We start from the raw sequence: 12,575 nt of genomic DNA on the forward strand, positions 1-12,575 counted from the left end.
TTTCTTTTTGGGGGTGAGGGTGTTTTTTCAATAGTTGAGTCCTCAGTTGATGTGAATTGCACACATCGTATGAAAGCATCCTTGATATTTTGAAGAATACAAATAGAAACATCTGTGGCATAGATTTGATTTTCAGCACTTTGTGTCAGTGTGGTTTATGTATGTTATGCAGCACACATGCTTGCAGAGGCCATAGGAGAATGTCAGGTGTCCTGTTGTGTCATTCACCATCCTTGAGCCAGGGTCTTTTCTGAACCATGAGCTAGGTCAGCAGATAGCAAGCCTCAGCAACCCACCTGCCACTGACTGCCACAGCCCTGGGATTATAGGGGCCATACATGGTCCTGCCCAGCAATTTAAAAATATGGGTGCTAGAGATTCAAACACAGCCTTCATGCTTGCCAAACAAGTGCTCTTACCCAGCCCTTCAACTATTTCTTTATAATAAAACTTATTTAAATATTTAATTTTTGGTAATTTTACCTTTTTTTTAATTTTTGGTTTTTCAAGACAGGGTTTCTCTGTGTAGTTTTGGTGCCTATCCTGGATCTCACTCTGTAGACCAGGCTGGCCTTGAACTCACAGAGATTGGCCTGGCTCTGCCTCCTGAGTGCTGGGATTAAAGACTTGCACCACCACCGCCCAGCACCTTTAATAAAATTTAAAATCCACATCTGGGCCAAGTGAGGTTGCAGTTTGTTAAATACAAATTTAAGTAGGAGGTTAAATTTAGTTGGATTTAACAGGGACACTTAAAAAAAAAATAGGTATGTGCCTGTTTGTTTTTGCATGCTTAAAATTTCTTTTTTTTTTTTTTTTTTTGCCAGAGCTGAGGACCGAACCCAGGGCCTTGCGCTTGCTAGGCAAGAGCTCTACCACTGAGCAAAATCCCCAACCCCTTAAAATTTCTTTTTAAAAACATTTATTTTTTTGGGGTAGGGCCTACCTGTGTGTCATGGTATGTATGTAGAGATCAGAAGACAATTGGTGGGATTTAAATCTTTTCTTCACCTATGTGGGTTCTGAGGATTGAGCCCAGGTCTTCAGGCTTGGTGGCAAACCCTTTTACCTGCTCAGTAAGCCATCTTGTTGGTCTCCTAAAATTTTGTTAAATCTTTTCTTTTGTCATTGAGCTTCAGGCATTCTGGATAGCAACATGCAGATGCCTGTCATCTCCACAGATATTTGTTGTGAAGATTCACAGTGGGTGTTCGTGAGCTCTGACATAGCAGACTCATGAAAACAAGTCAAAGGGCTCAGACCTGAGAATCACAAATAAAATGAATTAAGGGAATCAGTTTATAGTGAAAGGGTTTTAAGTCTAACTTTACCTTAGAACTTTTTAAGAATACCAGTGGTCATAAACAGCTTTCCTTTCTTCTGTCTCAGTCCAGAGCTTCCCACCAATCCTTCAGCAAAAACCAGTGCATGAACAGTGTGCCAGTCAGTGTTTTGTTGGTGTGCCACATGTTTGAGAGGTGGCTTTAGAAAAGGAAGCTGTTTCAGCTTACTGTTTCAGAGCTCACAGTCCATGGTTGGCTGGCTCAATTGTGTGGACCTATGGGAAGAAAGAAGAGCTTGCGTAAAGGGCATGGTAGTGCAGGACTGCTCCCCTCAGGCAGAGGCAGAGACAGCCATTGAAGACATCCCCAGTGATCACTTCCTTCAGCTAGGTCCACCTGCAGCTTCTGCATTTCCCAATAGCACTGTATGCTGGGGGTCAGACCTAAACCCATTAGTCTGTGCAAGTGTTTTATATTCCACAGAAGGGGAAAGGCCAGCGGTTAGAGAGCTGTGAATGAGCCAGAAGAAATACAGTCTACATGTACTATATTTGTGTAAATTAATTTTTGCATTTCTTTTGGACTTTAACTGTGTTGTATTATTTTTTTGTCTTCAGCTTTAATTGCCTAAAGGAATTTTCTTCAGCTGTATCTTCCTTACAATACCCTTAAACTGTAAAATGTAAATCATGTCTCAGCATTTTGTTCTGAAATAGTTGAATGTTTCCATACTATTAATCTTGACTGAAAAAGACATATTTTAGTTATATTTCTAACCATTTATAATGATTTTATGTTTAATACGAACATGCCTTTTTCTTTTCATTTTTTGAGACAGGGTTTCTCTGTGTAGCCTTGGCAGTCTAGCTCTGTAGATCAGGCTGGCCTTGAACTCAGAGAGATCTACCTGCCTCTGCCTCCCAAGAGCTGGGATTTGAGTGCACTACCACTGCTGGCAATATGAATCATTTTTAAAATACTGTTTCTAGCTGGGTGGTGGCAGCGGCACACACCTTTAATACTAGCACTTGGGAGGCAGAGGCAGGTGGATTTCTGTGAGTTTGAGGCCAGCCAGGTCTACAGAGCAAGTTCCAGGATAGGCTCTAAAGCTACACAGAGAAACCCTGTCTTGAAAAACAAAACAAAACAAAACCAAAAACAAACAACGCCCCCCCTCCCATGTGTTTCTGCCTCACTGTGTAGCCCTGGCTGGCTTTGAACTCAGAGATCCTCTAGCCTCTGCTTCCTTTCTGAGTGTTGGGATTAAAGGCATGGGCCACCATGTTGCCTGACTCTTAGTGTGAAAGAAATTCTTCTATTTCATTTGTCCTCTAATAGTCTTTTTATTTTTCCCTTTTTTCCCCCTCTTCCTTTTTTCTTAAATAAAAGGCTTTCAGAACTTTATAACTTTTTAGTTCTTTGTGAGATAAAAAGAATCCCAGAAGAATTATAAACATCTTAGTTTATTGATGCTTAAAGCTCATGCCTAGCTTTGGGACCTTGTTTGTTCTCTCTTCCTTATAGATAAAATGTAGTTATATCCACTAGCTCCCCTCATGTCAGATGGGCAGTTCTTGTAACCTTGCCCATTGTTCCCATCCATTTTGTTTAAAGGATCCATTTATCCCAAATATGAAGCCTCCTTTCATAAACATGGCACTAACTTTACTTCAGTGGGTTAGTGTAGTGGCAAGGTTACTGTGTGACATGTAGATAGGCTGTGTAGCTGTGACTTTGTCCACCTTCACTCCTTATTCTAGGCATAATCTATTGAGGTTTTATTGCACATCTTGTTTATAAAGAGCAGAACTAGGGTTTGGATTTATGTCATTATCCCACATGAGTTACAAACTCAGGAATATATTAGTTGCAGTGTGTATTGCTTCTGTGCAGGTGACTCTTACCTGTCAACTCTCTTCTGAACATTAGCTCCCTATTCCAACTATCATTCTGTGCTCTCCTGACTATACTTCCCCTGCCACCAGTGATCGTGCCTTCTTTTCCTGTTTCAACTGTCCTTTCTCATTTCTTTCAGTGATACTTTTTTCCTTTTTAGGGAATGGGATGGGATGGGGAGTTGCGGCAAAGTCTTAATATGTAGCCCAAGCTGGTCTTGAACTCAGTTGTTGCCTAGGCTAATCTCACACTTAAACTGATTATTCTGCCTTATTTTCTTAAGTGCTAGGATTATAAGCATGTGCCACAAAGACCTGTTTGACATCTTCATTTCTAAGACTTAAAATCTCATAGTTCTTTCAATACCCATAATGTTTTGCTTAATTTCCACACTATGTATGTTTTGTTTCCATGTATGTTTTTCTCCTGTCTCATGACTAGTAGCTTCTTTGTGTTTCTTTCTGTTAGGATCGTGGTTATCTGTCTACAAGGCTTCCCACTGCTGCCATATCAGTCCTCCCAATGCATAACCCCAGTTACACTTGGTGCGTTGTCTCCTTTCCCTCTCTCTATGTGGTCCAGGCTGACTTTGAACCCGAAGTCATCCTGTTTCAGCCTTCTGAGTACTGAGATAATTGTGTACCACTCTGCCCTGTTGGTCCCATCATTTTCTTGGCCCAAGACTTTTCTTGCACCATACAGTCAAGGATTCTACATTACTTCTGCAAGTGTATTTCCTTTTCTTTGTAGGTATATTATATTTCCCTTTCTTTTTCCTCCTCTCCTCTCCTCCCCTCCCCTCCCCTCCCCTCCCTTCCCTCTTCTCCTCTCTTCCCTCTCTCCTCCCTTCCTTCCTCTCCCTCCCTTTCTTCCTCTCCCCTTCATTAGCTTATTATTTATTTAGATAAGGTCTCTCTGTGCTGCCCTGGCTGGTTGGGAACACTTTATGTAGACTAGGCTGTTCTCAAGCTTACAGCCTGCTTCTGCTTTCCTCCCAAGTGCTAGGAGTTGTACCTGGTCATCCTGTTTCATATTTATTTACCCTGAATTATAACCAAGCCATATTATTTACTTTGCAAGTTGCATTCTTTTTTATTGCTGGCTTTTAAAATTTCATTTATTTAAGCATTTTGAGACAATCTTCTCAGGAGCCCAGGCTGGATTGGAACTCACTATATAGCCTAGGTTGGCCTTGACAGTCCTGCCTCAGCCTCCCTAAAGCTGGGATTATAGGCTCACCCTCAGTTTATTGCTGGCTCCTGTTCCTTCTTCCTTGAAAGCAAAGATAGTCTATCTTATAGCCATGGCACAGACATACACACACACACACACACACATTGTGTGTGTATCTATTTATATTTATTTATTATTTATTTATATTTACATTTATTTAAGTTTTCGAGACACAGCTTTGCATATCCCAGGTTGGCCTTGAATTTTCTCTGTAGATTTGGCTGACCTTGAACTCTTGATATTTCTGTTTCTTAGGTCCAGCATAGGGCTTTGTTGAGAGGTATTGAATACATTTTCTGCCTCAAGTTTATGAGGAAACACATCCAGAATAACTGCTGTATTTCTCCTATTATTATAGACTTGATCGTCTTTTTATCTTACTGGATACTGGTACTACTCCAGTTACAAGAAAAGCTGCTGCACAGCAACTCGGAGAAGTAGTGAAGCTTCATCCTCATGAACTAAATAATTTGTTATCTAAGGTAAAGAACTCTGTTTTCTTAATGTAATACAAGTATAAGGACTTGTCCATGAGCAGAGAAACAGCAGGACAGGTAAAATCACTCTAAGTAACCTTGTGTGCTCTGAATTTCGTTAAATATCTTTAGTTTTTCAGAGTTGCTATTTGCTTAAAAAGTATTTAAATAAATTTTAATTGTTTAAGAGATCTGTCAACATCGAACGTTTTGCTTGTATAACAAAATTGAATCTGTCCCAATTTATTAATGAACTAAGTTGTTAATCTGGTTTGTTAGTGGTCTGACTTGTTCTTAATGGCTAATAATTATATGATAGTTGGTAGTTTTAAAATGGATGAGTGCTCATGGGCAATGCTTGAATGTATAAGACCCTAGTTGAGCTGTTTGGGATGGGAAATTTCTACATTGGTGGCTCAGTTTTTCTGTAATCCTAGTACATGTCTTTTCCTGTGTACTGGCTGTATTTTTGCTTACCTGTGGATATGTTGAAGTGTACCGATACATTAATATTTGACAAATGTCCTGTGTTAACTTCCCTGGTGTGCAAAATAAAGCAGTAATCTTTCAGGGTGGTGGAAGCAGGAAAGTGGCAGGAGGCTAGCAGTGGGTCTTAATCTGTGGGTCTTGACCCCGTCGGGATTCACATATCAGTTTATTCTGCATATCAGATATTTACATCAAGATGCATAACATTAACAAAATTACAGCTATTAAGTGGCAATGAAATAATTTTATGGTTGAGGGGGTCACTGCAACATGAGGACCTATTTTAAAAGGGTCGCAGCGTTAGGAAGGTTGAGAACCACCGAGTTAGAGGATAGGGTGAGGGCATATGATTGCCTAGACATTGGGAGCCCTAAGACAGTCTGGTAACTAGACTCTAGTCTAGCCCTCCTCTCCTTACCTTTGTCTCCCTGATGCACAGGAGTCAGAGTTACAAGTCCTTACAACATACACAGTTATGTATTGTGTGGTGGTACCATCAGGGCTCCCTTCTAAAGGAGTAGTCTTCTTTTTCTCCTGTTTTGTTTTTTTGAGACAGGGTTTCTCTGTGTAGCCATAGGTTGTCCTGGATCTCACTCTGTAGACCAGGCTGGCCTTTAACTCGCAGAGATCTACCTGCCTCTGCTGCTTCCCAAGTGCTGGGATTCAAGGGGTGTGTCACCACCGCCCAGCTATCAGTCTGATTTTAAAATGGTTTTATCACCACAGGATACGGTATCCTTACCATATCCCTTTTAGCAGTTGCTCTAGCACATACTCAGTATTTAGTCACATACTCAGCTCTAAGAGCCATTAAACTAACTTTGTAGATTTGTCTGTTTGAATATTTGGGGCAAAACAAATTGTGCTGTATGTGATCTCTTATGACATGTTTTAAGTAAAATGTGTTCATATTGTAGTGTGTTTTATTACTTCATTCTCCTTTATTGCAAAATGATAGTTCTGTGGATATGAATGGACAGTACTTAGACAGTGTGCTACATTTGTCTGCTCATCAGTCAAGGGACATTTATTTTGTGAAAAATACTGCCACAAAAAATTTATGTACATTTTTATTGTTTTGTTGTTGTTGTTTTGTTTTTTCCTTTCTTCCTTCTTCCTTCCTTCCTTCCTTCCTTTCTTTCTTTCTTTCTCTTTCCCTTCCTTCCTTCCCTCCCTTCCTTCCTTCCTTCCTTCCTTCCTTCCTTCCTTCCTTTTTTTTTGAGACAGGGTTTCTCTGTGTAGTTTTGGTTCCTGTCCTGGATCTCACTCTATAGACCAGGCTGGCCTGGAACTCACAGAGATCCACCTGGCTCTGCCTCCCAAGTGCCACCACTGCTTGGCCTCTTTTTTTTTTTTTTTCTCAGGACAGGGTTTCTCTGTAACAAGTCTGGCTGTCCTGGGACTAGCTCTGTAGACCAGGCTGGCCTGGAATTCAAAGAGATCCGAATGCCTCTGCCTCCTGAGTGCTGGGATTAAAGGAGTGTGCCACCATGCCAGGCCTGACACTTGCTTTTCCTGTGTGTGTGTGTGTGTGTGTGTGTGTGTGTGTGTGTGTGTGTGTGAGAGAGAGAGAGAGAGAGAGAGAGAGACAGAGACAGAGACAGAGACAGAGAGACAGAGACAGACAGACAGTCAGTCATTCAGTCAGTCAGTCAGTTTTACTCTGTAGCCCAGGGTGGTCTGGAACTCACTGTGTAGCCTAAGACACGGGGCAGTTCTGCCTCAGCCTCTCAATTACTAAGCAGTGAGAATAAGTAAGGTATGTACTTGGCACTGTGTGTGTACGTGTGCACACATGAGAGAGAGAGAGAGAGTGCTCATGGGCTATGGGGGGGGGGTACCCTGTGTACATCAGAGGTCAGTCATGACTTGTTCCTCAGGAACCATAATCCATGTGGGGATGCTTTGAGATAGAATGTCATAGGCTTGGAGATCACTGAATAGGGAGATCTAGGTTGGCTAGTCAGTTAAGTCCTAGGAATCTACTTCTCTCTGTTTCTCAATGCTGGGATTGTAAATGCTAGCCATCATTCCTGTTCATTACTTGGGTTCTAGGGATTATTGAATTTAGGACTTCATGCTTGCCTGGCTAGGAGCTTACTTATTATCTGAGCTATCTTGCCAGCTCAAATTTGTTTTTCAGTGTGTTAAATGGCTATGTTATTTTTAAAACACCTTTAGCTATTTTATTCCCCCCACCCCCCTTGGTTTTGTTTTTTTTTTTTTTTTTAAATTTTTGGTTTTTTGAGACAGGGTTTCTCTGTGTAACATCTCTAGCTATCCTGGAACTTGCTTTGTAGACTGGGCTGACCTCAAACTCACAGAAATCTGCCTCTGCCTCTGCCTCTGCCTCTGCCTCTGCCTCCTGAGTGCTGGGATTAAAGGTGTGTACCACCGCCCTTGGCTCCTCTTTCTCCTTTTTAAGATGGTAGTGAAGGCAAGAGGAGTGGGTCAGTTTGTAAAGGAGGAGGCTGCCAAGCCTGACAGCCTGAGTTCAGTTACTGGAACCCTGCTAGTGGAGGGAGAGGTCCATTTCTGCAGTTGTCCTCTGACCTCTGCACATGCACACAAAATAATTGTAAAAAAAAAAAGGTGGGGGAGGGAGGATAGTACTTTCTATGAATAATCAAACTTTATGAATTAGCCTAATAATTCTGAATGTTTCCAGATCATAAATTAATAACAAATTAATGTTTTTCTGGTTACTTGGAACAAACTTTTGTTTTGATATGTAATTATTTTATTTTATAATTTTAAGGTATTAATATATTTAAGGAGTGCAAATTGGGATACCCGGATTGCTGCAGGACAAGCTGTTGAAGCTATAGTGAAAAATGTGCCTGAGTGGAATCCAGTGCCAAGAACCAAACAAGGTGCCTTTAATGTGGAAAAGTAGTTCGAAACAAAACATAACTATAGAATTAATTACAGTGAAAAGTATGTAGTTTAACAATTTCAATTTTGATTTAAAGGCTTAATTTTCACATTTTCAGGTTCAGCTTTGCCACCAAACTTAAAAAGAAAAGCTGCTGGATAAACAATATTTTCATTGTATTTCTAAAAATATTTAAGCCTGTAGGTACTAAATTTATCACTTCCATCCAAGGGATGAATATGGTGTAAATATCTGAAACAATTCATTTTTCATTATTGTTTAGAAAAATCATACAATGTGATATTTTCTAAACTTCAGCATAATTTATGTGTGGATATTTGGCAAGCTAACTCTTTAGTCAAGTCCTCTCTCTGTGTAGGGGTTTTGTCTTCTTGTTTGTTTTGATTTTCTGGTGTTGAGGGTTGAACCCAGGGCCTTGTGGATGATAGGCAAGAATTCTACTACTGAGTTGTACTGCTCTCCCAAATTAGTGTTTTTTGTTGTTGTTCTCTTTGAATGTTATATAGAGGTAAAAGATTGTAGTACTTATTTTATGATTGCTTATACTGATGATTTAAAGTAAACCATATGCCTTTGAGACAGTATAAGGCATACGATTTAATTAAGTGATTTTATTTCTGGTTTTTGGTTTTTTTGAGACAAGATTTCTCAGTATAGCCCTCGCTGTCCTGGAACTCACTCTGTAGACCAGACTGGCCTTAAACTCACAGAGATCTGCCTGCCTCTGCCTGCTGAGTTCAGGGACTAAAGGCGTATGCCACCACTTCCCCTGCAGCTTAAGTGAACTTTTATTATATATTATTTTATCTAAATTTTGTGTTTTATAATTTGGGCACACAATATCAGTTATGTAGTGTTATGAATTCTGTCAAAGGATAAAGTTACAAATTTAGTTTCCAGGAATGTTTTGTTCATTTGTTTTTTGAGACAGGGTTCTGTGTGTAATAGCCCTGGCTGTGCTGGAACTCACTTTGTTGAAAAGTGAGTTCCAGCTGCCTCTGTGTCCTGAGGGCTGGTTGAATTTATTTTTTCATTCTAGCATTGTGCAGTACTTCATAAGATACAATAAATGTTCCCTAAGTGAGAATTCAGTAAGGAGCAACTAGATTTATTTTAGTCTTTTTGCATAAATCTTATATTTCTTAAAGTTTTTGCTCTTATTTTCTGATGTGTTATTTTAAATTTTGGTGTTAATTTCCCTTTTATCAAATCTAAAACCAGAAGCTTCTCATTTCTAGCTCTTTATCCCTGGTTATCTTATAAGTACAGCTTATTTTTATTGAATTAGTTAAACTAGCATTAAAGTTTATAGTGAGACTGGTTATCATTACTAGAAAACATTCATTAGGTTTTTTTTGCTTTGATTTTGTTTTTTACGTTAAAGCAGTTATACTTTAGTTCACAGTAAATGACTGAAAATGCCAGGTTAACTGTTGTATTAGTAAGCAGTTATAGTTTAGCATTTATAGCTGATCTTTTTTGGAAAGAACGTAGAACACTTTGAAGATATCATTGGGTCTCAAATGGATGTATAATTTCAATAGTTTGTTGTGAGGCAACAATTAGAGTATGGAAAGTAAGTCCTGCTGAGTGAGTGGTTGTTTGTGTCCTAGCTATTCTCCGACATAGGGGGAGACAGTGTTTGTCTCTTATCAATACATTTTGTGCATGTTTTTCTTCTGATTTAGCAGTATAATAAATTCATACTGCAACTCTGGGGGATTTAAACCCTTAAACAGTAAATTAAAGTATGATATTTAACATATATGCCAACACAGAGATGCATTTCTTCATATAACATGCTTTCACTGTTGGAAACACATACCCACTTAAGATTCTGATGGTTTGTACAAGAGGAGTCACCAAGTTAATAATTGATTCACAGATAATTAAGGAGTGATTGTAGATAAATCACAGTGATTTTTCTATCTTTGCTTTTCTTAAATCTTACCCAATACTGAAAGTAATGCTATGCTATGTTCTTTCATTCTGCACTTTTGACTGTATGGTCAAATTAATATTTTTAAACTTCATCTAGAACCTACAGAAAGTTCTATGGAAGATTCATCTACTACAGATCGATTAAATTTTGACAGATTTGATATATGCAGATTGTTACAGCATGGTGCATCACTTTTGGGGTCTGCTGGTGCAGAATTTGAAGTCCAAGATGAAAAATCAGGTTAGTAATAGTCCTGGAGAAGTCTGAAACTTTGCTTTCAAATTGACTTATAATATGATGTGCTGTTTAATATATAAGGAATCATAAAATGTAAATTGAAGTTTTTATGTATGGGGGAATAGACAAAGTAACCAACAATGCTTGCTCTAAAGCTGGAATAATCAGAACCAATATAGGCAATGATTTTACAATTCTGGGAATTTGAAGGTTATTTTATTGTTGTATTACCTTATATTTTGAGTAGTGTTGGATCTTGTGCCTATGGGCAAAGTAAAAAAATTGGAATTAAAATCAAACCTTGGCTAGGTAACTGGCTCACTATCTTTAGGGTAACAGAATATATTAGATAAATAAATGCCTTGAGTGCAGCGGCTCATACCTCAGAGTGCCAGCTCCTTGGGAGATTGAAACAGGATCATTTGAGTCCAGGAATTTGGGATTAGATTGCAACATAGGGAGACCTTACCTCAAAAAAGCAAAAAACCAAAAACCTCTGATGTTTTTAATGGATTTCTTTAAATAGGTTGTCTCTTAACTTAAAATAGGGAGCAGGGTATGGTATCACATACCTTTAATCCTATCAGAGGCAGGTGAATCTCTGTGAGTTCCAAGCCAGCCTGGTCTACATAGTGAGTTCTAGGCTAGACAAAGTAACACAATGAGACTTCTAAAAAAAATAAAAATAAATTAAAAAATAGATGATATCAGTATGATTTTGATTATTGTCTGAATTTGATTTCTTTCTTTTGGCCATTTATGGTGTGTGTGTGTGTGTGTGTGTGTGTGTGTGTGTGTGTGTATAGGGTGTGTGTGTAGGGTGTGGGCATGTGTGCCACGGTGCTCATGTAGAGGTCAGAGGAAGAATTCAGTTCTTGCTCTCTACTGTGTGAGTTCTAGGGATTGAACTCAAGTTATCAGGCTTGATGGCAAGCACCTTTATTTATGTATAAGTGCTCTGCCTGCATGTATTCTTGCACGCCAGAAAAGGGAATTGGAACCAGCAAGCACCTTCATTAACTTGCCAAGTGTGGCAGCCTTCTGCTTTGATTTCTTTTGCATATTTACCAGGAAGTGAGTTGCTGATCAGATGGTAGTTCTCTTAAGTTTTCTGTAACACCTGCATCATTTCATATTCCCACCAACAGTAAACAGGGATTTAATTCTTTTGTGCTCTAGCCAGAACTTTCTTTTTTGGCATGCTAGGGACTGAACTTCAGGCATAATTTGTTCTGCAAGATCTGCCAGTGAGTTACAATCCAGTCTTTCCTTTGCCCCTTTGGTTTGAATGTTTGTGGATGTGTGTGCACACATGTGTGCCTCAGGCTCAGAAGTCAACTTCATGTTCATACTGGTTTTTGAGACAAGGTTTCAGTTTTTACTGCAACTCACTGATGTGTTTTTGCTGAGTGGCCAGTGAGCTCTAGTTCCCTGTCTCCTGCTCCTCATCACTGGGGTTATAGGTGTGTGCTATCAGGCCTGGGTTCTGGAGGCTTGATGGTACAATCCCTCCAGCCTCCATTTTTTGGTAGTAGTCATTTTAAAGATATGAGAAAGTCATATTTTATGGCTAAATGATATTCCATTTTGCAGACACCGTATTTCATTTATCCTTTCCTCCTTTGAGTTGTCTCTGCTTTCTGGCTATTAAGAATAAGCTTTTGTCAGGGCTGGGAATATGGCTCACTGGTTAAAATGTACTGCTTTTGCAGAGGATTCCTGTTTGGTTCTGAGCCCACATGTCAGGTGGTCAAACCACCTGTAACTCCAGCTCCCGGGGTTCCAGTACCTCTGCTCTGTCTGTGCACAATATTTCCCCTCACATACACATAATAAAAATTGAAAAGAATAAGTTACTATAAATCATTCATTTATAAGTTTTTGTTTTGTTTTGTTTTTTTCGGAGACAGGGTTTCTCCTTGTGATTTTGGTGTCTGTCCTGGATCTCACTCTGTAGACCAGGCTGGGCTCCAACTCACTGAGATCTGCCTGGCTCTGCCTCCCAAGTTCTGGGATCAAAGATGTTTGCCACCAACTGCCTGGCTACAAGTTTTTGTATGAACATATGTTTTCATTTCTCCTAGAAGTGGAATGCTGGGTCAGAGTAGCTATGTTTTTCTGTT

At 39.4% G+C, this 12,575-nt stretch overlaps 1 protein-coding gene across 2 annotated transcripts in view; it reads left to right on the plus strand.

The window, feature by feature from the left end:
- The window catches only part of Btaf1 (B-TFIID TATA-box binding protein associated factor 1), a 91,808-nt gene that overhangs the window by 12,970 nt on the left and 66,263 nt on the right, over nucleotides 1-12,575 (plus strand). The window contains exons 2-4 of one of the 2 annotated variants that reach the window (XM_036167706.1): nucleotides 4,771-4,894; nucleotides 8,136-8,250; nucleotides 10,312-10,455. In XM_036167706.1, coding sequence (XP_036023599.1) covers nucleotides 4,771-4,894; nucleotides 8,136-8,250; nucleotides 10,312-10,455 — 383 coding nt within the window. Of the gene's footprint in view, nucleotides 1-4,770; nucleotides 4,895-8,135; nucleotides 8,251-10,311; nucleotides 10,456-12,575 lie in introns of those variants that run through there. The other variant, XM_036167715.1, reaches the window with a different exon arrangement.

Source organism: Onychomys torridus, chromosome 1 (genome assembly GCF_903995425.1).
Source record: "Onychomys torridus chromosome 1, mOncTor1.1, whole genome shotgun sequence".
Lineage (NCBI taxonomy): Eukaryota > Metazoa > Chordata > Mammalia > Rodentia > Cricetidae > Onychomys > Onychomys torridus.